A 26,975-nucleotide genomic window follows, 5' to 3' on the forward strand; every position below is an offset into this window, starting at 1 on the left:
GCCTGCGGGCAGCCCTGTGAGGCTGGGCGGAGCAGCAGGTGGCGGTGTTTGCAGAACTCCTCTCCGGCCTGTAGTCAGACTCCTGTGCCTTCCTCCTGGGTCCACTGGACTGTGCCAGGACCGTGGCAGCCAATGAGCACCATCTCTAGGCTGTGGGGATCCCAGGGCAAGGCTCGGCCCCCTGACCCCGGAGGGGGCTCTCCAGTACTGGTAGCCTCAGCCTGGCTCACAGGTGCTGGGGTCCCAGTCCTAGCCCCTTCTTCAAGAGGAGGGGGTGAAGCTGGGGTGCTGGGCTCAGAGCAGAGGTCTCCAGAGGCAGGGGGTTCTGAGTCTGAGGTGGAGGTCCATAAAGCTGTGGCTCGAGGCCAAGGGGAGCTCTGAGATGCTGGGGGGCCCCAAGGCCAGGGTGCCATGAGGGGAGGGGGGTGCCCTGGACGGGGGTGAGGCCAGGTCCCACTCAAGACGGAACCTGCTGGGGGCTGCAAGCAGTAGGACGATGATGCCCCAGTGTCCACACGCAGGGGTTGTAGGAGCCCAGAGGCAGTGGCTGGGCATGGCCCCTCTCCTGATCCCTGGGGACACTGGCCTTCTCCTTGGGGCACCAGGATGAGCTGCACAGCCTGGCGAAGTGACTGCAGTCCCTCTCGCATCTGCAGTACCTGTTCAGACAGCTCCATCACCTTGGGTGTGGGGGTAAGAGGTCACAAGGTCAGTGGGCCAGCCATCTCAGCAGGGCCTGCTCTTCCCTCCCTGTTCCCGCCGCCGCCACCCACCGCCTGCCGTAGCTTGTCCAGTGTGTCTGTGTTTCTTGCCTCACTGGGCCCCAAGGGGACGGTGAGCAGGCCATTCTCTGTGGAAAGGACGGGATTATCAACCAGAGCTGCTAAAAGACAGACAGTTAGGATCCAGGACTGGTCTCTTAGCACTGGTCTGGCTCACCCTGCTCCCTTCTGGCCTTGATCAAATTGCTAAATGTTGCCTGAATTGTCAGCATGAGAACCTCCCAGCAGCCCTGAGTAGCACTGTCTAATGCTTTTCTTCCTGTGGGATGTTGTCTCTTCATGGGGTAGGATGAGACAGTCTCATAACCCATGATGTTCCTCAAGTCTGTAGAATAGTCAAGACTATTGAGCCCTGAGCTCTGTCTGCCTCTCCCTCTCTAGCGCTGGGATTACAATGCCACCATCTAGCTAAAAGTTGCTCTTTGCATCTGTCCCTCATCCTGTCCTAGATTATGTCCCATTTCCAGGCTGCCTGTCTCATCCAGCGCCAGGTTCAATTCAGTCTTTCCAGCCCTCTGTCTCCCAATAAGGCAGACATGTGCCCAGAGTGTCAGGCACATTCTCATTTAATATATGCAACGGGCTGGAGAGGTGGCTCAGTGGTTAAGAGCACTGACTGTTTTTCCAGAGGTCCTGAGTTCAATTCCCAGTAACCACCTATACCCTCTTCTGCCTTGTAGGCATACATGTAAACAGAATACTCTATACGAAACAAATAAGTAAACATACACAACAACCTGTTTCATCGACTGGAATCAGGACCCAGGTGCTGAGCTTACACTGTTGCAAAGCTGGCTAGGCAGTTATCCAAACCTACACAACCAGTCATCACCAGCAGCCTGGGAGGGCTTCCTGGCAGGCTGCCCCACAGTTCCTCAGATATTACACTACTTGAAGTCTATGAGGCAAAGAGGGTGCCCACCAACATTCCCTGTCCCCACACCCAGTACCTGGTCCTGGGGAGGGGCTGCTGCTACATTCTGGGCCAGACTGACCCATTCGGAAGGAGAACTTGTGCTGGTCAGAGCCACAGCCATCCTCAATGCCATCTACGACCCTGTGGACCCAAAAAATCAAGGCAGGACATCAAATCAGATAATAGGTAGCTACCATGGTGCCAGGATAGAGCATTCTAGTCATCACACATGTCAGCTGCAGAAGTTCAGAGGTAACCAGGGGACCTGGGCATCCTAAGAAACTAGCACACAGTTCCTTTTCTTAGGAGCTTATGATTTAGCTGAAGAGTACATTGAAGTAACACAGAACAGGAGTTCGGGGTAAGCTGCCTCTAAGCAGGTCGTGGGATTGCTGGAATCAGGGAAGGCAGGCAGGATTGGACCGTGACGGCTGGAAGAATGGAGCCTGAAGAGAAAGATACCTCAGCCATTGTGCCAAGAAGGCAAGTTGTAATTGGAAAACTGTGTCTGTGTCCTTTATCTGAGGATTTAAAGGAAGCTGGAGGGGGCTGGTAGTGCAGCCGCTTCTGGGAGCAAAGGCCGGTAGAGTGTAAAACTACATGCAACAGTTAAGAATCTTGTTTTGTTCTTGCAGAGAACTTGCATAGAACAGCTCACAACCACCTATTATTCCAGCTCCAGGAGACACAGCGCCCTCTTCTGGCCTCTGTGGGTACCTGCACTCATGTGCACAAGTCCCCGGCCTTCCAACCAATCAAAAATAAGGAGGAAGAGGAGGAGACACAGGCTGCCAGGCATGGCACACATCTGTAATCCCAGCATTCAGGAGGCTCACAAAGTGGAAATCAACCTGGGTTACAAAGTCTTAAAAAAAAAAAAAAAAGGACAACACTCAGGGTGAGGGTGGGGTGTGCCTAGCTGGTGCCTCTGTCCTAACCACCACTATCCTGCCTTGAAGTCCAGGGCCTGCTCACCTGGGGCTCAGGTCTGGAGGTACATTCCATGGCATGGGGGGCAGCTGCAGCCCTTCAAGTGTCCGTGGATGAGCAGAAGAACCAGCCTCGGGCTTCAAAACCCCTGCCCTACTTGGCCGCCCTCTGCCACCCAGCCTCGGCCGGGGTGCAGTTCGACGTGGGGAGAGTAGCTTGGCAGCTGAGGAGGAGGAGGTACAGCCAGGTGATAGCAGGGGACTGGAGGGCTCATCTGCTGGGGCTGGTGAGACCGTGTGTCCCTGCTCCCCATCTGTCTCCTTTTCCTCCAGTGTGGACATGAGGGTGTTGTCACCACTCAGGGAGCTGGTATCCACCTAGGGACAGAGGGAACAGGGTTCAACATGGATGGACACTGCCGTGTTCACTTCTCTTCCTTACCAAGGCACGGGAAAGAGCAGGAAGAGGAAACCACCCTGGTTGGGGTAAACCACTATACTGTTGCCACAGTGAAATCACCAAATCCACCCAAAGGTGGATACAACAGCCCTCTTCTTGGTCCTTCAGGCTAATTCACTCTGCCCTAGTGATAATGCCAAGACCTCTGCAGGGGTTCAAATGAGAAATGCCCCACAGTCTCAGGCAACTTAACAGTTGGTCTCTAGCTGACCGCATCTTTCGATGAGGTTTAGGAGGTGTGTGTGTTTTATTTTTCTGGACAAAGGTGGGGGGAGTGAGAAAAAAATAAGCCAGCCACTTCCACGTCACTCAGTCCACTTCCTGCCTGTGGTAAAGGACATGAGCCCTCAGCTTTCTGACCCTGCCTCCAAACCTGCTGCCTTGTGTCTCCACCAAGACAGACATCCCTCTGGATGTAAGTCCAGATAAACCCTGTCTCCTGCAAGTGATCCTGGCTATGTTTCACTCATAGGAAAGTAACTACCGCACGCTCAGCATCTGCTGTTTCATGACGAAGGATCAAGGGACTCTGAGGCCCCTGCTCAGGAGCACCCTCAGCTGACGCCTACCTCTGAGCCACCCTGCACCCGTAGTCGGTACTGTAGCAGGTGTACGGGGCTCCTGTCACAGCAGGACCAGTGTGTCAGGTAAGCCAAGGCTGGACCCTTTTTTCTTTTCTTTCTTTCTTTTCTTTTTTTTTTTTTTTTGGACAGTGTCTCTTTATCACGTAGCTCTGGCTTTCCTCGAACTCTCTACATAGACCAGGCTAGCCCTGATGTCACACAGATTCACCGCCTCTGCCTTCTGAGTGCTGGGATTAAAGGTGTGTATCATTGCACACTGGGTTGGACTGACTGACCTCTAAATTACAGAGTTGGGTCACACCACATAACTGCTCTTGCTGGGTTCAACCCCCAATACCCATGTGGTGACTCACAGCGATGCCTGTAACTCTCCTCCGACTTCTTGAGGGCTCCTGCACACAAGCGGTGCACACGAACTTACACACCACACACATACACATCAAATAAATTTTAAAAATTAAAAGCACAGTGAGATGAAAGCCCTGAGTGTGGACCCCTGCCCTGAGGCAGGGGGACTTTCACACAAGCCCACAGGTCCCTCTTTGTCCCCGCTTCCCCCACACACACACTTTGTTCAGGCCCTTCACACGCATGCCCAGCACCCTCACCTCTGCAGAGACTCCTCCAGCTCCCAGGTTGTAGCTGAGCTCCCCTCGGAGGCCACGGCTAAAGCGTGGGGCAAACTCAGGGTATAGTGCAAGACTCTCGTGCAGCCCAGCCAGCTGCAGACACTGTAGGACGCAGTAAGTCAGCCCCTTTACGTCCGCGTTGGCCTTCACCACTTGCTCCCGCTGGGGCAGCTCACAGCCGATCAGATCGCCTTTCCCTGGGGAGAGGAAGCCAAGGTTAGCAAGCCACTTGGGGAGAGGAGCTGGGCTGTAGACTGCGCAGACAGAGACCCCAGCTGTGACGTGGTCCCTAGCTCTCTCTGGTTCTTGCACACACTTGGAGTAGAGAACAGTAGGGTCCGGGCTTCCAAGGGAAGACACTGGCCGAAACCTCTGCATCCAAGTAGGAAAGTTCACAGGCAGACAGGTTGTTAATTAAACTCCCCTGGGGAAATTAAACCAATCAGACTTCCAGGCCCCAGCCCAACCCTTATCATTACATTCTGATTTTCTTAAAGGCCCACAGGTGATTTGGGTATAGCTTGTCCAGGGAAGGGAATTTGGTAGCAGCAGTTTAGTGCCCTGTGTGACATGGCAGAAAGGTCACTACCACAGCTACGCTGGCATTGCCCTGGGGTGTGGAGGGGCGTGCCTTGGTCTCACCATAAAGGTTTTTCCAAAGCTAGCTGAGAATACCACCTGGCTGACAGCAACTATCAAATGATGCAGGGGGATCTCTGTGAGTTCGAGGCCAGCCTCGCTCACAGGAAGTTGGATCCAGGACAACCAGAACTACACAGGGAAACCCTTGTCTTAAAAAACAAAAACAAAAGGATGTTGGAACCTCAAGGATGTCTGACAGGGGATCTTAGGATCACATCCAGGTTCTCTGGCCCTGTGGAGAGGGTTCGGTGAGTCAATATTGATGAATTATCTGACAGAGCCAACCAGAGACCTTTGCAGTTCTGTATCTTCCCTTCCCTCTCGTTCAACCCCAGCAGGAATCAACAATCTGGGCACCGGGCAAAGGCAGTTTGGCTCCTACCAGGCTAGCTGTGTGATTAGAAAGATTAGAAAGGGGCTGGAGAGATGGCTCAGTGGTTAAGAGCACTGACTGATCATCCAGAGGTCCTGAGTTCAAATCCCAGCAACCACATGGTGGCTCACAATCTGTAATGGGATCTGATGCCCTCTTCTGGTGTGTCTGAAGAAAGTGATAGTGTACTCATATAATAAATAAATCTTTAAAAAAAGATTAGAAAGGGTAGTCAAGGCCTTTAAAGACCAAGGCAGATGGACACTGACAACACATGTGGAGCCCAGATGCCTCTAAATGTTTGCAGAGTTCTGCTCAAACTGAAGTGCAGAATGAGCCTCATTTAAGTTTTCTGCCCCTGTTTTGAACTTTCCTAGATCTTCCAAGAGCTGTTTGGGTTAAAAGGGGATTTTCTAAGGAAGGAGCTGTGTTTAGTGTGGTCTGGAATAAGACAAGTGTAAGTCTGTCCTCAGCCAAAAAGTGAGACACAAACAAGAAACAAGACTAAGGAGAGTCAACAGTGACCTGGGCCCGACCACGTGCCCCTGGGCCACAGCTTCCAGGCTCAGCTCATCAGGTTGCATCCTCTGTTACAGCTCTCGGAACACTTGGCTGAGTCATTTTACAAACAGGTTGGGGCCAGAATCACTACTTGTTGACTACAGAGCCAGACTCAGCTTGCCAGGAGCCAGCTGGGTGCACCTGGATGTCCATTTGAAGATGCAGCTGGGATGCACCTGGATGCCCAGCTGAGGAGGCAGCTGGGATGCACCTGGATGCCCAGCTGAGGAGGCAGCTGGGATGCACCTGGATGACCAACTGAGGTAGGCAGCTGGGATGCTGGGGTGAAAGCAAGGCAGAAAACCAGGTCACAGCTGGGCACATGAACTCCCAGCCCTCAGAGGCTAAAATAGGAGATAGCAAGTTCAGGGCCAGACTGGGCTCCACAGCAAACACAAAACACTTAGTTCTCGAGCAGGATCTGAGCCAAGCACTTATGCGAGCATGCGGAGCTACCGAATGACCAGCTGGACAGTTGAGCCCTGACCAGTCTTCCCCAATTCTAATCTCTCCATCTCTCCTAAGTTCCTCAAGGGTCACTATCCACACTTGTGTTGTATATAACACTATATTTCCTTCCTTCCTCCTTCCTTCCTCCCTTCCTCCCCCTCCCTCTTCCCCCTCTCTTTCAGATGGCCTTGCTGCTTCCTAGGCTGGCTTAGAACTCAAGTCACTCAGGCGGTTCTCTTGTCTCAGTGTTCCACCTGCTTTGGACTCTGAGCAAATGCCACGATACACGGCCATAGCTCCATTTTCTCAGTTCCGGTATATGTTGTGTCTAAGCTCAGAAGCTGCGCTAACGAAAGATGGAAAAAAAAAGTGCTTTAACAGTCTGCCACCTTGCTCAGGCTCCGAGTCCCCTGGCAACGTTTCTTTCATCTAATGCTGTCGGAGGGCCCTCCTTCTCAACTGAGGGGGATGAGCACCAGGAGCTGCTAGAGTGGCCGGTAACACACATGTCACCACCTTCGGTGTTCTTTTCTGTCCTCGTCTCCATTGTGGCTGTGGGGCTCTAGTTGTCCCCAAAGCAAGGACTTGGCTGTGACCTGGTCATTACCTCTCTTCCCCCTGGATATGAACCCACCTGAATTACCCAGGCTACCTCGGTTCCTTGCCCTCCAGGGTTGCCAGGGAGAGCCTCCCACCACAGCAGAGCGCAGCCCCTGTGCAGGACTTTTACCGCAGAGGCTCTCCTGGTGCTTCTGTGCACACCTGGCCCTCCTCAAATGCTTGCCTTCTGAGGATGTCACTCTCCCAAGGCACCGGGCTCTACCACACATGCCGGCCGGCGCCTAGCTGGGCTGGGTGAATGATAATGGTCTCTGTACTGTTTCTGTGAGTTTCCAGAGTCTCTGAATGGAATGGACAGGCAGACAGTCCTCTGTGAGCCTGCTGTTTCCTCTACTGTGCTGGTCCCTCGTCCTCACTTAGGAAGCTTAGGTGCTACTTCCCCTCTTCCTTTGCCAAAGGCAGGGTGTGTTCTTCATCTGAGACAGTCTGCCCTGTCACGTGGAGGCTGAGCTCTGCTGTTGCCCCATCGGGGCTTTGGGTCTGCTCTGTGTGACCTGCCTTCTTTCTCCCTTACTAGAGCACTGTCCTCTGTACTGTCCGACATGGCTTCTCAATCCCATCATGCACTGGTTCTTCTTAAAAGCTGGACCCCCTCACTGGCCTCATCCTCGAAACTGCCTCAAAGTTGCCACCTCCTCCCATGTTGCTACTTTGTTACCACTGGCTCATCTTTTGAGCTTTGTCTAGGGCTCTGGCTCTTGCAGACTCCCTCCTGTCCGTTTTCTGCCCTCAGTGGCTTTGTATACACCCACTCTCTGATTTTTCCCTTGGAATAGCCGCCATGACTTCCCTAGACACATGAGCCCCCAAGCACCCTTTCTCCCATGGCACGAACCTAGAATGGCGAGCACGGTGCCACCTTTGAGGACCTCCATGGAGCCCGAGCACACAAAGTAAAGAGCCTGGAGAGCGTCGCCTTGGTGAATGAGGTACTCGCCAGGCGTGCAGAAGGCGGGCCTCAGGGCCAGGGACAGTGCCCGCAGACAGCCACGGCTCGCTGCTTCGAACAACGGTAGCTGCAGGACCTCCTTGTGCAGGTGCATAGCGATGTCTGCACGAAGCTCATCCGGGAGGCTCTGCAGCAGCTGCAAGCAGGCAGTAGGGGACAGTTGGGGTGGCAGAAGAGGAGGTCCCGGTCCCTTCCAGCCAGCCCCTGGCCACCATTTCCAACCTCAGAAGCAAGAGGGGGAACTGAAGGGGTTGCCAGTTTCCCACCCAGCATTAAGGTGCAGAGGGTACAGTCAAAGGACAAAAGCTCTTTGCAGTCCCCTCCTAGCCCCTTTCCTCCTCCTGGCCTCAGACTCTGACATCGGTAGGCACAGAGCCCACAGACCTAACTAGGGTTCTGCCAAAGAACCAGGAAAGCCATATTTCTGTATTTCCTACCCACCCACACCTCCACTCCGGATCATTGAGGTCAGGCACAAACCCCTTGAGGAGGTAAAGTCTAGGAGCAGCCTAGGAGGTCACCACACCTCAGTGGTATCGATGCCATTGTTCACAGCCCAGGTGGCTTGGAAGTACTCGAGCATCCGCTGCTTGAGGGGCTTGGGGATGCGGTGGATGCGGATGTAGTCTCGCAGGTCACGAGTGCGGCTGTGGTACAGAAAGCGCCGCGCATACATGCGCTGGATGATGGCCGTCACATTCCCAAACACCACTGCATGCATCAGAGCTGGTCAGGGATAGAGAGGAAGCGTCACCTCAGGCCTGGCCAGGCCTGATGTCCTAATGTAGTGCTAGCAAATCTGTCTTCCGCTCCCTGCCTATCCTCCTGTTGCTAGGCAGGGTGTGTGGGAATCTCTCTCTGCCCTGGTCTGGTAGATCACCAGAGACAGACTCTAGATCTCCAGTTGTGGGAACCCGGAGAGAGGTGGGCGTGGAGGGACCCAGAGGGCCATGGCCCAGCCTCACCTCCGATAAGCATGGTGCAAATGGAGAAGATCTTCTCGGTGTCCGTGTTAGCGGACACGTTGCCAAAGCCCACACTGGTGAGACTGCTGAGTGCGAAGTACAAGGAGGTGATGTAGGCGCTGCGGAGGGACGGGCCACCCAGCAGCTCCAGCCCGGTCCCGTTGGCTTCGCTGCCTTCACGGCTGCTGCAGTTTTCACTGTGACCAGAGCTGTTCCCTCCATCTGGACTCCGGCTCACCAGGTAATAGGGGGTCTCCAGCCTGCGTGCCAGCTCCTGCAGCCAGCCTGGGGGACCAGATGGGGCACTGAGACAGCAGGACACGTCCTGCCGCTCTGCGGATCTAGGTGTCCTAGTTGGCACCCCTGAAAATGGAGTACTTGCAAATGCAGGCCCACCTCTGTGGCTTCCGTCCAGCCTTCCTCTTCTTTTCTAGAACATCCTTATCTATTCCTTCACCTCTCAGCAAGACAGCCCAGGGGAAAGGCTGTCAAGCTCCACAGCCCGATCCCATAGGTGCCTCACACCCTCTCCAAGGCTGCTTGTCAATATCCCAGAATGCATCCAACAGGAGGAGGTAGGTGGCCAGGCAAAGAGGCTGGGGGTAGGGGTGGCATCTGGTTGCATTTAGCCTTAGCCTGGTCCTCAAGTTTGGATGGCTAAGGACACATCCTCTGTCCCGTTCATTCATACTATTTTTCTTTGTCCAAGCCCATCTGCTACTGAAAGCCCCGCCCCAACCATGCAGGCACGTACCTCCCCTCAATGCCACAAACCACTCCGTCTCACATATGCTGTCACCAAGACGCCCACGTGGATGTGTACACATATGCCACTGAAGTACCACACATGCTCTTCGCAGTGGAGAAGGCAAGGGCACACGTGAAAATATTCTACGGATGTCCAGTCACAACCAGGGCCACGCTTACTGCAATGGCCTGTGCATGCCTGAACGACTAATGACCACAGGACTCTGACACACGGGTAGAGATGGGGACACGCTTGCACACAGATGAATCTATATATGCACACTCACACCCATACACCCCCCACAAACAGACATTGGATGGTGTCCAAAGCTACTCAGTCTTCTCTGGACAATGGAAAAGAAGGGAAGCAAGTGCCAGTTCCCAGGGCCGACACACAGACCCTGTGCCACACACCAACACACAGACCCTGTGCCACACACCAACACACAGACCCCGTGCCACACACCAACACACAGACCCCGTGCCACACACCAACACACAGACCCCGTGCCACACACCAACACACAGACCCCGTGCCACACACCAACACACAGACCCCGTGCCACACACCAACACACAGACCCCGTGCCACACACCAACACACAGACCCCGTGCCACACACCAACACACAGACCCCGTGCCACACACCAACACACAGACCCCGTGCCACACACCAACACACAGACCCCGTGCCACACACTAACACACAGACCCCGTGCCACACACCAACACACAGACCCTGTGCCACACACCAACACACAGACCCTGTGCCACTCTAACACACAGACCCTGTGCCACACACCAACACACAGACCCCGTGCCACATTCCAATACACAGACCCTGTGCCACACACCAATACACAGACCCTGTGCCACACACCAATACACAGACCCTGTGCCATACTACCCAACATTTCTGTACAGGATTCTGAGGGAAATCCACATCCATTCTCTCAGTAGTAGCTGAATGCACACAGTGGCTGGGCTCCCACAGAGGGGCAGAGAGGGGCAGAGGGGCAGAGAGGGGCAGAGGGGCAGAGAGGGGCAGGGGGCAGAGAGGGGCAGAGGGGCAGAGGTTACATTGTAGGATAGGAGCTAAACTGAAGAGGATCTCCAGGAGGGGTGTCAAAGCTAAGGGTTCGTGGGCAGGGGTTTGGCAGCTTCCTGGGAGAGGAGATCAGTGTGCTTAGCCTTAAATGGTAGGGAGGATATTTTCTTAAACTTTCCTTCTTTCCTTCCTTCCTTTTTCCTTTCTTTCCTTGTGTGTGCACACATCCTGGTGTGCATGTGAAGGTCAGAGGACAATTTGTGGAAGTCCGTTCTCTCCCTCTACCATGTGGGCCCTGGGGAGCAGACTCAGGTTTGCAGGGCTTGGCAGTAAGCACGTTTACTCCTTAAACCATCGTGTGTGGACTCTAGACCAAGGGTTCCCAGATCTGTTGCAAAGAACGGGGTGCACCTGGAAATTTAGTGATTCAGGGCCACTTGGAGGTGAGCCAGAGATAGGGACAGGGACGGGCACAGGGTGGCAGCTGACCCTAGAGCTGCCTCATTATAGAGTCCCCCTGGGAAGGGGAGGTGCCAAGGAGCTGGCACAGCTGGAGTGTCCCCGTTTCCACATGCTCAGCAACTAGAGGGCTCAGGGGAGCAGCCAGGTGGGCCCTCTGAGCACGCACCTGTCTCCATGCACCTGTCAAGGAGAGGGTTCACAAGTACCTCATCGTCTCTTGGGGAGCTGGTCAGAGCAGGTTCTAAGAATGGCTGGTGACCCCACTGAGGTCACTGGACATGAGAGGTCACCCAAGCAACTAGGAACTCGATAAATGTCAGTCACTGAGAAGCCATCAGAGGGCTCGGGGTGTGATAGAAAAGGCACGCTCAGTTTGGGATGCACCGGAAGTTAGAAATGGCTGCGGTTGGGTTGGAGGAATGGGAAGGGTGAAAGTTGTGATGTCCTTACAGTGATGTCAGTGGAACCACTGTGGGGGGAGGGACACAAATAAAACCTGTCTGCTGTCTCTGAGACTTGGAGAGGCTGGAAAGAGAGCTCGGCACCAGAGTGGTTGACAGAGTCAGGAGCTACAGCCTTACAGCCCCAGAAAAATCACCGCAACCTCATGGGTGTTCTGGAGCCACGAGGGTGGAAACGCTCAGCAAGAGTTTAAGACCCAGTGAGTGGGAGGAAGGCGGAGAGAGGAAGGAGGGAAGACGCTGGGATAACAAGGCTGCCTTTAAGTTCAGGGAGAATTCGGATTCGGGTACCATAGTGAAAGACACAGGAAATGGGGCAATGGTCTGGAGAGGCCGTGGGGACCTCCAGGAAAGAAACTATCAGGCCAGCAGGTCCTTACCTGCCCATCCACAGCTGGACAAGAGCTTGAGAAATGTGACCAAGGTCACCAGGAGGATACTAGGGGTGACTATGACTCCAGGTCACCAGGCTGCCTCCACACCCCGGTGGCCACCGCCTACACGCACACCCCGTCTCGGACATCCCCACATCCATACACTTCCCCCCCCACCCCCCCCAGCATGCACGCAACCCTCCTCTCGGTCTGCAGTACCGATCTCAGGCAGCTCCGCCTCGCTGCTCTCGATCTCCTGTTGGCCGATGTAGAACCAAACGCAGGCCACCCAGTGAGCGAGCAGAGCAAACACAGCCATGAGCAGGGTCAGTACAACCGCACTGTACTGGGAGTACCGGTCCAGTCTCGGCAGCAGGCGCAGCAGCCGCAGCAGCCGCACCGTCTTCAGTAGGTGAGCCCCAACGTACTAAGACGGGAAAGGGAGGTTATCCCAGGCCAACTCTAGCCCTGCCCGAATCAGCCCAAAAGCTCACCGCCCAACTCAGCCATACTGACCACGTTGACCTTGAAGGCGTGTAGAAGGTCAAAGGGCAGTGCTGCTATGACATCCAGCAGGAACCAGGTGGTGACGTAATGGAGGCAAATGGACTTTGGGGCAAACACCACCTGGCCTGACTTGGACACAAACGTGGTGCGAAAATTCAGCACAATATCTGTGTGGGAAACAGGCAGTCAGCACTAGGGGAGGAGACAGCTCCACACCCAGCTGTCCGACACACGGTCCTGCCCCAGGCCTTTCCAGTCTGTGGCCTGACTAAGTTGTAACTCTAGCATGCACGCCGTGCTATGCCCATTTTACAGAGGGAGAAACTGAGGCTTGCTGAGGTTCTCCTCGGCTCAGGGCCGTAGAACACTTTATTGACAGAGAGATGCCTTTAGGGTCTAGGCTTGATTTGAAAACTCCTGGGTGACAAACCACAGAAGGACAAGGGAGAAACTTGTGGGACAATGGAAACCATGCAAAGGATCGTCCTTACAAAAGCCAGAGAGGCCTGGCCACAAGCAGAGCAGCGAGCACAGACCTCACATACCTAAGATGAAGAGGACCTCCACGGCCAGGTCACAGACACTAGGTGGGCCACGGGCAGCACTGGGCTCCCGTGCTGTGCTCACACACACGCTGTATGGCACAGTGACAGCCACGTAGAGTGTAGCAAGCAGGATGAAGCCATCCCAGGTGGCTCTCAGAGCCCCACAGTGCAGCAGAATAAAGGGTGACTTCCGGATAGCAGCGACTTTATATTCCGGCAAATTTGGCTTCTCTCCAAACACTCCCTTGAGTGAGGAGGGGCAGGGCCAGGTAGAGAAGAAAGGATACAGACAGAGGCTAAGTCAGGATGGTGTCACTCTCAAAGTGGTCCTGGCCCCTGCCTTATTTACAAGCTGAGCATTGGGAAAGGGCTGATGACTGAGCTGAAACCAAGCAATGGCTCAGGAGTAGAGCCAAAATTGAACCCAGGCCCATCTGACTCCAAAGCCAAGACTTTCTTTTTGAACTCTGGTGGATCAGAGTTGACTTATTCCCTCATCAGGTCCCACCCACAAAGGTCCCACCCAAATGGCTTTCTGGACATTTTCTCTGAGGTGGGTTTAGCTACCCTCTCGGATCTCTCAGCCCGCAGTACCCTGCCCCCAATCCAAACACACACCCAGGCGCTCAATTCACCTTATTGAGTTTGTGCTTGCCCTTGGGCTGCTTCTGCAGGTGACCAGAGAGGTGGTAGAGAACTGCCCGGCTTCGCCTGCGATTGGCATTAAAGCCTTTGGATCCTGCCCTACCATACCGGCGCCGGCCACCACCTGCAAAAAAAGAGGGTCCTGTGACAGTAAGCTGTAGGGTCCTGGGCATAGGACACTGGTTGCTCTTCTGTGAAGTGATCTGGCTTGTTGACCCCTTTTGTCTTTTCAGAGTGAGGGGTTAGGCATCCCCCCATGTCACTGGGTCACTTGTCAACCAGAGCTATGGAGTCCCTGGGGTACTCAGTATCCTAGTTCCAGGATCAGCTGCCTGGGAAATCTCTAAGAGGCTCTCAAGATGCAGAGTCGGTAGAGGTGTTGAAGCTCAGAGGAGCCCAAGCTAAAGACCTGCAAACCCCTGGCTGATGGTGTGGACTGCGCTCCCCAGATCTCCAGATGACAATGAGAGTTTGAACCAATGGCTAATGACAGCTCTGTGATTTAGAAAGCTTGCCCCAGCCCTTGGAGGGGGCTTTGCCCTGGGCTTTCCCAGATCGGGCAGGCTGTGTGGAAAGAAGTCTGGTGAGGAAGTTCTACCTCACCAGTCGGTGGGGAAGGGGAGCTTCCTGGCACAGGCGGGGTTTATTTGACAATCGCAACTTTGTTTCAACTGGCCTATTAGGACAAGAAGACCAGTGGGCGCCTTATAACCCACACTGAGTGTCACAATCACCTGAGACCAAGCCTCTGCGTCTATCAGAGCGACACAGCACCCACCTCTCTCCTTCCAGTTGTCAGGGCCTCCTCGGTTCTTGGTCTCGCTGATGTCCTTGTGAGAGACCAGGAAGAGGGCCACCTCCCCCTTCTCATTTTTTATAGGTATCACATCCAGGAGACACCAGAATGGAAGCCCTAGGCAAAGAGACAGACTTAGCTGCCTTCCATTCTTACCTTGTCCTGCCTAAGGCAACAAACCGGCATTCCCTGGTAAGAAGCTAGCAGAAACGGAGCTTCCTGGGGGCGGGGAGAGCAGCTGTATTGGGTTCACTCAGGACAAGGCTTTTGGGGGCGGGGGTGGGAGGTGGGGAGAGCAAAGGGAGCAGACGTGACTGTCAGCCACATTGACATGGGGTGGCTCCCCTCCCCCTTCTGAATTTGAGAAACTGACGAATGGAATGGAGTGGAGGGAAGGTTGAGACCAGCATGGGAGGCAGAGTCCAGGACAAGAGGTAGGGGCAGAGAAAAGGATAGAGGGGCAGATGGGTACATGAGAAGATAGGGAATGGGCGGGTTCCCTGCCCAGCATGGTGACACTGTAGGTGAGGCAAACTGGTGTCACCGTGCCTTACCGCTCTTCCGGTACAGGATCAGTTCAGCCTTGAATTCTTTGTGCTCATCCAGGGCCTTTCGGATCTGCTGTCGGACCAGCTCGCTGGTGTCCGGCCCATAGAGGAAGGAGCAGGCGCAGCCCCGCTGCATGACCTCAGCTCTGGAGAAACCCGTGAGGTCACAGAAGCCATCGGAGCAGTAGACCACAGGGAAGAGCCCCGCCACCTGGGCGTTGCCCAGCACGAAGTTACTGTCTGCAAGAGAACACGAGGGGCTCCCTTACCTACTAGCTCTGCTTCCCAAAATACCCGAAAAACGGTTTTTTATCCCCAAGGAATGCTGTGTGTGCTGGTCACGACCTGTTCACGAATGAGACTTAGCATGTCCATCTGTGCCAATCCCCTGCTGGATGTATGTGAGCGTATTTGAGAATCAACACAGGGCAATGCAGTCTGTTGAATGCAGTCCTGTGTGGGCACTGCTGTATAGTGTCCTGAGCAGTTTGAATAAGGGGTGGGGCTGGAGATTTCCAAAAGACTGCACCTCCTGCTTCTGCCAGGCTCACCCCCTAACTGGACGACCAGGCTGGCTGTGTGCCTCCTCCCACGGAGACCCACTTGGCCTGGGAAGCAGGTCACTGTCCATCCTATGCTGTGTTCGCACCCCCACTGCATGCCCTGGCTCAGGAACTGTTGAACGAAATCAAGAATGGCAGTGTGTGGACGGTGGTTGAACAACAGAGCCTGGAGCCAAGCATGTATTGGGGAGTGAGGGGTGCTGAATCAGCAGGCTTCAAGCCCAAAGCAGATGGAGAAGCCTGGGGTGCGGGGGGGGGGGGGGGGGGGCTCCGTGATGAGTTCCTACAGGCTGTCTACAACAGGAGGGAGAATGCTTGTCAGAACTGGGAAGCCCCACTGTGAGTGAGGGGGGAGGGACACTGTTTTCATGACTTCCCTGTGTTCAGAGCCAGAGGAACTCAGAATCTGGAAGCTCAAGTTGCCTTTTCCAAACTTCCCCAGTCTGGATGGGAGTCCCCAAGCTCAGCTTCTTTGGGGCTGGGTGGGCATTCCAAGCGATAGGTTTAGACTGTGTGGTGTGCTTGCAGACACAGTTCTCTGCTGAATCCCGCCTACTCTACCTTCCTTTGCAAATCTTATTTCTAAATCTGGGCTGTGAGCCCTCTGCGCTGTCCACCAGTACTGGTTCCGCACTTCACCCGACTCGGCCCTTGCAACCGCGCCAGGTCTGAGGACGGTATGGACCCCATTACTCACGGCCCGCACCTAGGGACATCTGCTAGCGGTGTTGACCCTGAAAACCTCCCAGAAACCTTCAGTTACTGGAAAGAAAGGATGGCCCTAGCTTCAAGAGGGGTGAGGAAGGGGATGGCTGGTGGGCACCAAGCAGCAGGTGGCAGTTCGGACAGTGGATTGCTCCCCGGAAGCTAGGGAGCTAGGGCCTGACTCACGGGTCCCGTCGAAGCGGGTGGCGATGGTGTCCAGGAAGGTGTTCTGCGGCGCCAGGAGCCCCCGCATGGCCGGCATCTTAGGCGGCGGGGGCCGCCCGCCCCATCCCTCCGGGGCGCGGGGACTCAGCGCCGGAGGAGGGCGCCTGGCTCGGCCGCCCCCCGCCGGGCCCCGCGCCCCTTAGAGTAGCCGTCGGGGTCCTATGCCCGGCCCAGGCTCGCAGGCCCCAGCAGCTGCCGGCGCGCGAGGGGGCGTCCGCGCCGTCGGGGCTGGGCGCATGGCGCGCGCGCGACCCCTCGCCGCCCACGGATTCCGGGCTGCAGGTCCCGCGGCCACCGCGCACTCTGCACCTTTCGTCCGCCCGCGGCTCCTGCTTCTGCTGGCGGGGTGGCTCCCGCTCGGGCTCGGCTCAGCGCCGGGTCCCCGCAGCTCCCTCCGTCTGTCGGGGAGAAGCGGCAGCCTACCTCCCGCACCGCCGCCTGCACCGGGGTAACCATGGAGACGGGGCACACCCAGTCAGGGCCGCCTCCTTAAAGAGACAGGCCTCCTGCAGAGGGATCCCCCTCCCCTAGGGACCTCGGTGGGGGCAGGGAAGGCTGCGGCCCCCTAGCGCTGCCAGGCTCCCTGAGGCGAGAACCACGGCCCGGTGGTCTCAGCCTGACAGCCTCGGGCTTCTGTCTCCTATAGTGGGACCAGGGGAGGGCTTGGGGGCGTGTGCGTGTGTTGTAGATGTGTTTCGGAACCAGAATAATGCCACGAGAACGGGAACTGGCGACCAGGCCGCGGGGAAGGTCCAATTGTTGAAGGTTTGGGCGCCCTGGGGAGCGCTTCTCTGAAAAGGGGGCTTCTGAACCTGTTTTTCCGTTTCAACCGAGCCTTTCCCAGACTCAGCTGGACTCCCTGAAAGTGCAGGCAGGAGCTGAGGAAACCCGAGGGTGGTTATCCCAAGGAGCGAAGTCCAGATACCTTGGGCTAGACCCTGGAGCACAGAGGGCGCATTTGGTAGGTGAACCCCAAGCCCTCCGTCTCGCCCCTCACATTTCTTCAAGTTTCTGTTGCCCCGCGAAGGTCGGAGACTGGTCCAGGCCGGACCCCTGTGTGTGCTCGGCTAGCCCCCGCTTCAGTCACTGACTTCGGTTCTCCCCGGAGCCCGCACCTCCAGCGAGGAGGCGGAAAGCAGGGGCGGACGGCCGTCTCCTGTCCCTGTCCCCGCGCGCCGCGACCGTCCCCGCGGCCTCTCCTGCCAGCGCCGCTCCTCCTCCCTCCTACGATTTGCCAGTGAGCGCGGCTGCCGCCCGCGCCCAGAGGAGCCGCCGGGGCCAAAACTGCAATTTGCTCTCCAATGGGTGAAGCCGGAGCTCAGCACTGCTCCCCTGCAGGAGACACACCCACTGCCACCAGAGTCGGAAAGAGGAGTGTATCCCGCTCCAACTACCCGTCAGCAGCTAGTATAGCCTAAGCTCAAGGCACCTGTATTTAAATGAGCAGGAGCTTTGGGAAGAAAGGGAGGAAATGTCCCCTCCCCCCCCCCCAGGCTGCTGCACCCTGGACTCCCAGGCGAGCCTAAAACGTCTGTAGATCTCATCCTGATGGGCCAGAGCTAAAGAGTAACCTCTCCATGCGCGCCTCTTTCTCTCCAGAGGTTAGATAGCATTCCGCTAACTAGAGGGACATTTTAAAACTCACTTAAGCCACGGTGAGGCTGTTGTCACCTGCGGAAATCAGCTAGCTAGGTTTAAGCACTGCTCTGAACTTGCTGTCCACGAGGTATTTTTTTAAGACAACTTGCTAACATGTCTGTGACTCAGTTCTCTTCATCCGTGAAATGAGAAGAACAGTAACTACCTCTGTGGGTTCTGAGGAAGGAAAAAGGGGACATATATACCTAGGGCAGTGTGTGGCACTTGCTTCATGCAAATGTTTATATTGTCTGATTTTGAGTGTCAGAGGGATCCTGAGAAACTCCCAGGGTAGTTATTTCACAAAGGGAGAAGAGAAAAGAAGGAAGAGAAGGAGAGAGAGAGGAGGAAAGGGAGAGGGAGGGAAAGGAGGACAAAGTCAGGGCTCCACACCAAGCCCAGACCCTGCTCCCAGCACACCTGAAGCTGGCCTTGCTTATACTGATCTGGGGTCCAAGCCATTCCTGGGAGGTCAAAAGATGGTCAGTCTTCTAGGTTGCTGACCTGGACTGACCTGGGCCAGCTTAAGGAGGTCAGGGATGCCAGAGACATCAGGTGGGGTGGGGTAGATGGGGTGGGAATTACCGAGGGTCACATTTACTGAGGCAAGTTTGCTGTGCAGAGTAAGTGCCCTCTGTGGCTTCCCTGCCGATCGAACACAGAGCAGTTCCTATTTGCCAGTGTGGGGATGCAAAGGGAGGTCATGGATCCTGCCTGACACACTGTTTATAGTAGCGACATTCTGTGTCACTATTGCTAAGCCTGGCCACATACTGGACGTTATGACCACTCTCTTCCTCCTCCTTTTTCTCTTTCTTCTTCCAAAGCAGGGTTTCTCTGTGCAGTCCTGGCAGTCTGTAACTCACTCTGGCCCCAGGATTAGAGGCTGTGCCAGTATGCACAGTATTGGGACCGCTCTATTTTTCTTTTAATATATGAGTACACTCTAGCTGTCTTCAGACACACCAGAAGAGGCATCAGATCCCATTACAGATGGCTGTGAGCCACCATGTGGTTGCTGGGATTTGAACTCAGGACCTCTGGATGATCAGTCAGTGCTCTTAACCACTGAGCTATCTCTCCATCCGGGACCACTCTTACCCCAGAATGAAATTGCAGCCTGATGTGCCTTTCATTCCTTCAACCCCCCACCCCACACACATATCTATATACTCTTAAGGTGGGTCATTTTTTTCTCTGTGGCGTGGCCTTTCTGCTTAAGCCCTGCATTCAGACATCTTCTTTCCACCTATGCCAGCCTCTCAGGTCTGTTCAGGTCGGGCACTTATTTGTTTATGTAGCTTTCCGTGGCTCTTAGTGATTAATGTCCTACCCACTCCTTCCACCACCCCTAAGATACACTTACACACGAAGGGATGGGGTGGGGGTGGGGTGGAGTACCTGTGGTTAGGAGCCAGGGAAGAGGAGGAGGTGGGGGTGTTGAAAAGGAAGGGAGCATCAGGCCACATGGCTGCTTTCTTCCCTGACATCATCTCTCTTTCCCCCAACCCCTGTACTCATCCTGGGCCATCCTTGGAAGGTTTGGGGAGGGACGAGGCTGAGGGGGAGCCCTACTCGGAGACAGCTCAAAACCTTTGTCAACAAGAAGAAACTCAGGAGGCTGCATTTTGGAGCTGCTGTGGGAGGCCCGTGGGAGTATTATCTACAAAAAGGAACATGGAGAGAGAGAGCGCAGAGCCCATCAGAGCAAGGAAAAAACTGCTCAAGACACAAAAGATGGAGAAAGCACTCCTCTCAACCCCAGAGCGCAGGCGGAGTCAGACATCCTATGCAGGGGGTGGGAACAGGTGGCTGTCGAGGAACAGGGCCCAGGGGCTCCTCCTCTCTGCCCACTCTCTGCACCCTCCTTTCAGGGGCCCCTGGCCCAATGGAGCCTGGCTCTCAGCCAATGCTGCTCTGGTGTGGTGGGAAGGTCTGGAATCAGCAGGATCTAGGGTGTGTTGCAGGGGTCTCTTTGTTTGTAACTTGATATTTATAAACAATGTTGTAAGGGCGGGGGAGGTAGAGTACTTGCCTTGCACTCACAAAGCGCTGGATTCCATCCTCAGGATCACATCACATATACTGGATGTGGTGGACCAGGTCTATAATCCCAGCACTTGTGGAGGCAGGAGGATCAAAAAATGTAACGTCATCCTCCCACACATAGAGAATTTGAGGGCTATCCTGGGCTACATGAGACCTTGTCTCACAAAAAAGAAAAAAAAAATCTAGTTATACAGGTGATATAGGTGGATGTCAAGGCAATACATGATTGGACAGTAGAAAGTGGATCAGGGACAAAGTTTTTGTGTAAGGCAGGAGAGAGGAAGAAGGGGGAGAATGAACATGGAAGATGAGGATAACCCATCCCCACCCGCACAGCTCTGGTTAGCCATGGGTAGTTATGTATACTGTCTAAGGGATGGATTTCTATAGGTCATTTTATCTTATCTAGGTGGGCAGTTTACTGTCTAAGGGATGGATTTCTATAGGTCATTTTATCTTATCTAGGTGGGCAGTTTACTGCCTAAGGGATGGATTTCTATAGGTCATTTTATCTTATCTAGGTGGGCAGTTTACTGCCTAAGGGATGGATTTCTATAGGTCATTTTATCTTATCTAGGTGGGCAGTTTATATCTTTGTCAACTGGTTGTAAGCTTATTGTGTAGATGGATTGTGAACTGAGAACTTAACATATAAACCTGATTGATAAATTATTGATTATTGAGTCATGATTTTATTGGGCTGTGGGGAATGTCAGCAAAGTTCCCGGCTGGCAGGGAGACAGCTAAGAGAGGGCAGATCATGGACCATGTGGCAGAGAAGCAGCTGGGGTGCACAGAGACGGCTCTGTGGCCAGTGGACCTCGCAGGTAGATGCTCTTTTAAAAATAATTACTGCAATAGGGTAGTGCTGTATAAGGTATAAGGTGCAGGTATACAGCTGGTGCTAAGACCAAGAACACAAACTCAAGGTAAGGCCTGGTAGAAGTCCTTGAGACCTGAGTTCTCAGTATCCCCCCCCCCCCCCCCCCCCCCCCGTCTTAGTCAAGGTTTCTATTCCTGCACAAACATCACGACCAAGAAGCAAGCTGGGGAGGAAAGGGTTTATTCAGCTTACACTTCCACACTGCTGTTCATCACCAAAGGAAGTCAGGACTGGAACCCAAGCAGGTCAGGAAGCAGGAGCTGATGCAGAGGCCATGGAGGGATGTCACTTACTGGCTTGCTTCCCCTGGCTTGCTCAGCCTGCTTTCTTATAGAATCCAGGTCTACCAGCCCAGGGATGGCTCCACCCACAATGGGCTGGGCCAGGGATGGCTCCACCCACAATGGGCTGGGCCCTCCCCCCCTTGATCACTAGTTGAGAAAATGCCTTACAGCTGGATCTCATGGAGGCATTTCCTCAAGGGAGGCTCCTTTCTCTGTGATAACCCCAGCTTGTGTCAAGTTGACACAAAACCACACACACACACACTTCTTTTTTTAAACAAGTTTTATTGGTGGAAAGGTCTAGCTTTTAAACCCCAAGGAAAATTCCTTTCACAAGTATACTTCATAGCACCCCATTAGCCTCCCAGATCCCCAAACTCCACACCAATCAGACTGCCTTTAAACTGCTCTGGAATGTACTGCTGCTGATTTTAGCCACTCAGAGACAAGCCCGCCTCCCCAGAAACCAGAGGAATGAAACATCTGTCCTTCTCCTCACCCACAGAGCCCACCTGCCTGTCCATCATGTCTAAAGTATCTCCAGCGCCTTCCAAAGTATCTTTTTCATTAGAAGATTGTGTTCAGACCACTTCTAACAACCCTGCCATCTTGGTCTTGACCTGGCCTTCTTCATCCGTGATTGATTTTTAGAACATCCCTTCTAGATGGAGGGTTCGGCTAGAGCAGAAGAAGTAGAGTAGAAGTTAGTTTTTATCACGGAATCCTAGCAGCTACGTGGTTTAGATAGAGAAACACAATACTGAGCACACAACTCAAGCAGAAGAACCAGATGGGCATCAAGAGTTGGCCAGGCTGACGGCAATTTTGCTCCTGCAATGCCCCGAGAGCATCCTTCAATAAACAGCCTAAGTGGGCTTGTTTTGACGGGTAGGCTGCTGCTGGCCTATAGAGTACCCAGGAAGAAGGCTCTTGACTGCAGCTCCCCAGAGTGGCAGGAGCCAATGAAGGAATACTCGACCCCCAGTGCATCTCATCTCCCCAGACTCTGTGTTCTACATCAGCCAAAATCAGCCAGTTTAAAATCTGGTTAGAGAGAGCCTAAGTCGGATTAAGCTGAAGAGACATAGAAGGAGACTTGACGTTTGCTTTAAGGAGTGGGTGGCATTTGTTCTTGTTTAGACGGCAGCAAAGGGGTGGGCAGGCGGGAAGAGCCACTGTGCTGATGATGGCGGTGAGTTTTCTCATCTAGAAACATCTTCGGATAGGCTTCCCTCATTATCATAAAATCCCCTCATCATCCATACGGTAATGACATTCTGACTTTCCCGTGGGGGATTCCGACCTGAGGGTCACTCCTGCAGCCTGTGGTGACTGTCCCTGAGCTCAGCTCTGCCTCCAGCCTGTCTCACCCATACAACCCTGAGGCTAGGCCAGGGGCTGCTGTCCTGGCAAGGAGACCAAAGCCCACCCACATGAGGAATGTGCACAGTAGAAGACACTGGACAGTGATGTTTCTGATTTCTTCTTTTGGATTAAGCGAGTCTGAAGAGTTAGAGGCAGGGCAGCCCCTGTCACAGGCTTTTTAGTAAGGGAGGGGGACAGAAGCAGGGGATCAGTGGGCACTGAGCTTGTCAGAGGTCAGGGGGCTCTCAGTATGCCTAAAGCACTCACAGCCATAACATAACAACTTCAGGTCTGGCTCAGAGATGTTTTATTACGGTTCAGTGCTCCGAGGGCAGCTAGCAAGCTATGAGACAGAGTAAGAAACAAGTCTCATCTGGACTCTCTTCACTTTTGTTTGCTGGCTGTCAAGCAAGGTTTTGCTGGCTGGGGGACGGTGGGGGAGAGGGGGGAGAGGTAAAGCCATTTCCTTGCCTTCGGCCTCAGTGGGGTGCAGGACCTATAAATACCACATGCAGGTATCCATGTGCCCAAAAGGCTACAGCCGGAAGCTGTAAAATATTCAAGTTTCTTTAAAGAATCCTTAGCCCCTGAAAGTCACTGGGTAAATGGACACCTGTTCCTTTCAGGGAGCGGGCTGCCACACAGACACACCCCACACTGAGGAGAGGCTGCCCGTATGAAGCACACAAATCAAACCCTCACTTTTGTTGGTCAGATGAGTTTCCACAAATCACTGCTTACATAGCTGAGCATCTCAGATACTCTAATTCACATCTAAGCTCCAAACTCTTTGCCCTACTCCCCACACATATACACAAGACTGTGTCCTCACCCAAGAACACCTGTCACAGCCATGACATGACCTCCATCCAACAGTTCTGCATTGTGCCTGTGTGTCTCAGCTGTCTCCTGTCCTCCTCTGCCACTGGGCCTCAACTCCAGCCTCTGAACCAATCAGTTTATCAGCTACTTGGGACTCTTAAGTTTTTTGTGTGTTGTTTTGTAAATAGAGTCCACTTCAGGTACTGTTCCTCAGATTCCTTGGTTTTTGAGACAAGGTTGCTCACTAGCCTGGAGCTCACCAAGTAGGCTAGGCTGGCTGGCCAGCGAGCCCCAGGGCTGTCTGTGTGTCTGCCTCAACTCTACCCCACCTGACAACGCGTTGGGGGATTAAACTCAGGTCCTTATTCCTACAGGCGAGCGTGTCCACTGACTGACCTGCCCCCACCTCTGCAAGCACTTCTGTTAAAGAACAGCTTAAACAATTCGGAAATATGATAGCAAGCAAGCTGCTCTGGGTGGTTGATCCCATCTAAAGAGGTGTTCTGGTCTCCATGATCCCCCGACCTCCCTGTAAATAAGGATATTGTAAGAATGCAAGCACAGGACCTGCCTCCACACCAGTATGTATGAGCCCGCCCAAACAGCCCCTTCTCCCTGTCACATTCCTCCAGATGAATTAATGATTGATGTAACGAGGTTAACTGGTTCCTGGTGATCTGTTCCATGGTTTGTGAAGGTTGTTTGTTTTCTATTTATAAGCATTGCTAAAACAAACACTGAGTGACACAGAAATCACTTCCCACTTGTGAGATCCATCTGTAGGACAAGTGACAAGAAATAGAACTGCTAACCCTATTGGTTCCTCATAGACTTCTTTTCTGAGACAACTCACTGCTGTGTTGTCCACGCTGACATCAAACTTGCAACCCCTGCTTTAGTTTTCCAAGTGTTGGACACCGTGGCCAGCTGATATCACTATGGGAGATAGTGCTCCAGATGTACACACCACTGTGTGTGCACGAGTATACACTCAGCATTAAGCTGTACACACATGTACACACTCAGCACTAACGTGTGAGTGCTTGTACACACTCACCATTAATGTGTGTGCACTGAGCTGTAAGCTAAGAGAGATAAAAACAACTGAAAGAGGCCGTGTGCAGGCTCACGCTTTTATTCCCTACACTTGGGAGGCAAAGGCAGGCAGATCTCTACGAATTCACACCCACCGGGTTTACACAGTGAGTTCCATTCAGAGTTCAGTTACATTGAGTCAAAACCAAGATGAAAGCCACTAAGGTCAACAGCTAAGGCTGACCTCTGGCTTCTCCATGTGTGTGTACATGGGAGCAAGCACGCTAATCTAATCCCCACCCCCACACAAACACCCACACGTTTTACTTTTAGAGTTTGTTTTTGAGACAGGTCTCATGATTAAGCCCAGGTTTGTCTTGAGGTAGTCTTTCTTGGGGTGGGCAGAAACTATCTGGTAAAGTGGAAATTTCTGCTTTAACAACTCAGTTGTATCATGCAATATTTTTTTCTGGAAGCTGTGTTATGAGAGGTATGTGGTTTTGCCAAAAACAGACAGGGAGTGTGATGCTTAGAAAGAATATAAATGGATCCCCACAAACGCTGAGAGGACACTCTTGATAGCTATACTGTGTAATGTTTTGCTTCTTTAGTGGTCTTCTTAGAGGTAAATGTGCAAAGAACTTCTCGTGGTATCACTCGTGCTGATTCGGCGGAGCCTTGCTGTTTCTACTGGATTGTACTGCAGCTACGGAGTCATGGCTGCTGTTTGCTATTGAACTGGACGGCTGGTTTTCGGACTACGAAGAGTGGAACTGCTTCTAACAGGTCCACAGCCACCTTTTCCTAATTAACCCCCACCTTCTGTTGGTGGGTTAGAAGGGAGGTTGAGGTTTTTAAGAACCCTAAATAAAGTAGGTTTGGAAAACTAAGCTTACAATCAGGTCCTCTGTTTTCTTAGACCCATGACCTACCTCACTATGTATCTGAGGACGATCTTGAACTTCTGACTCTCCTTCCTGCTCCTCCTAAGTACTGCCTTTATGGCGATATGTAGTCAAGCTTGGGGGACTAAAGGAATACACCAACATTCCCAGCTTTTATGCGTTTTCTTAAAATCAAAGTCAGTAGTTAAAAAGCAAAGGTAATCAGGGAGAAAAAAAAGTTGTTAAAATGTATGCATAATATAATTACCCATTATACAAAAGGAAGAAAAATAGTTACGTTCATGTCTGTTAAGAGTTCTAGAATGTCTCAGGAGAAAGTACATCATTAAGTACAAGCATGGCGTTTGGTTCCCAGAATTCAAGTGAAAAGTCCAGGCATGGTGGCTCACACTTGAAATACAAGCACAGGGAAGGTAGGACTTACAGATCCCCTGGGCCTTACTGGCCAGCGATCCTAGCCTGCTAGATCCAGGCCAGGGAGACCCTCCTTTAAGACAAGGTGGCAGTCCGGTGGGGGACTGCAGAGATGGCTCAGAGGTTTGGAGAGCACTGCTCCCGCGGAGGAGTGGAGTGTGGTTTCTAGCACTCACACTGGGCACCCCAATTCCTGTAACTCTAGCTCCAGGTGGGATGAGATCTGATGCCCCCTGCTGGCTTTCAGAACACCTGCGTGCATACATTCACACACAAATACATTAAGTCTAAAAACATCATTTAAAAAGCAAAGGGTTTGTTTTGACCACATATCCTTTTTGGTTTGGGGGGGGGGGGTTGGTGCTAGGGTCTAAACCCAGGGCCTTGCTTATGACAGGCCAATATCTTACCCCCAAGTCACATTACTATGACTAAAACACTGCCCCTCTTTTAAAGTTTTTGAGGAGGGTCTCACTGCTTAGTCCTAACTGGCACTGAACTCACTATGCAAGCCAGGCCAGCACTGAACTTTTGGGGACCAGCCTCCCAAGTGCAAGGACTATAAGCATTCACCATATGTCCAGCCAGTATATATATAAATAGTTTGTATGTATGTAAAGTGTATATGTATATAGTATGCATGTATATGTTATGTGTATAGTGTGTGTGTGCTGTGTGTATAGTGTGTGTGGAACATGCAGGTATATGTGTACACAGGTCAAAGTTCAGGTCAAACTTATTGTCTATCAGTTTTTGTTTTTACTTTTTATTTTTATTATTTTGTCTCTCTCTGTGCATGTGTGCGTGCATCTGTGCCCACCACATAGCACAAGTGCCTGTGGACCCCGAAGATGTTGGCTTCCCTGGAGCTGGAGTTGCAGGTGGTTGTGAGGCACCTCCACCTGGTTCTGTTGCCGTAGCGTCTCTCACTGAACCTGGCCTGCTGACTGGCCAGAGCCCGGGCCAGGAAAACCCTGGGACCACCTGTCAGTGCCTCCCCAGCTCTGGGATTCCAGATCTGCACTGAAGTCAGTGTCTGGCTGGGGATCTGAACTTGCGTTGGTACATTCACTGAGCAACTTTGCCAACAACT

At 53.2% G+C, this 26,975-nt stretch overlaps 1 protein-coding gene across 2 annotated transcripts; it reads right to left on the reverse strand.

Annotated features, from left to right (window-relative positions):
• Positions 1–74: 74 nt before the first annotated feature.
• Positions 75–16,943, reverse strand: KCNH3 (potassium voltage-gated channel subfamily H member 3; the record flags this gene model as incomplete). 2 transcript variants are annotated; one of them, XM_080939100.1, is made up of 15 exons in its annotated part: positions 75–680; positions 774–850; positions 1,733–1,839; positions 2,674–3,005; positions 4,280–4,497; positions 7,783–8,032; positions 8,423–8,622; positions 8,862–9,146; positions 12,173–12,380; positions 12,470–12,627; positions 13,006–13,249; positions 13,641–13,774; positions 14,429–14,563; positions 15,001–15,230; positions 16,797–16,943. In XM_080939100.1, 14 exons carry the CDS (start codon positions 15,128–15,130, stop codon positions 75–77), a joined length of 3,084 nt encoding a protein of 1,027 aa, XP_080795226.1. The 2 variants fall into 2 exon arrangements, with proteins under 2 accessions (XP_080795226.1, XP_080795227.1); XM_080939101.1 differs by lacking the exon at positions 16,797–16,943 and adding an exon at positions 16,449–16,524 and having other exon boundaries at positions 15,001–15,234.
• Positions 16,944–26,975: the final 10,032 nt, after the last annotated feature.

The sequence above is a fragment of the Micromys minutus genome, assembly GCF_963924665.1.
Source record: "Micromys minutus genome assembly, chromosome: 27".
In the NCBI taxonomy this organism is placed as follows: domain Eukaryota; kingdom Metazoa; phylum Chordata; class Mammalia; order Rodentia; family Muridae; genus Micromys; species Micromys minutus.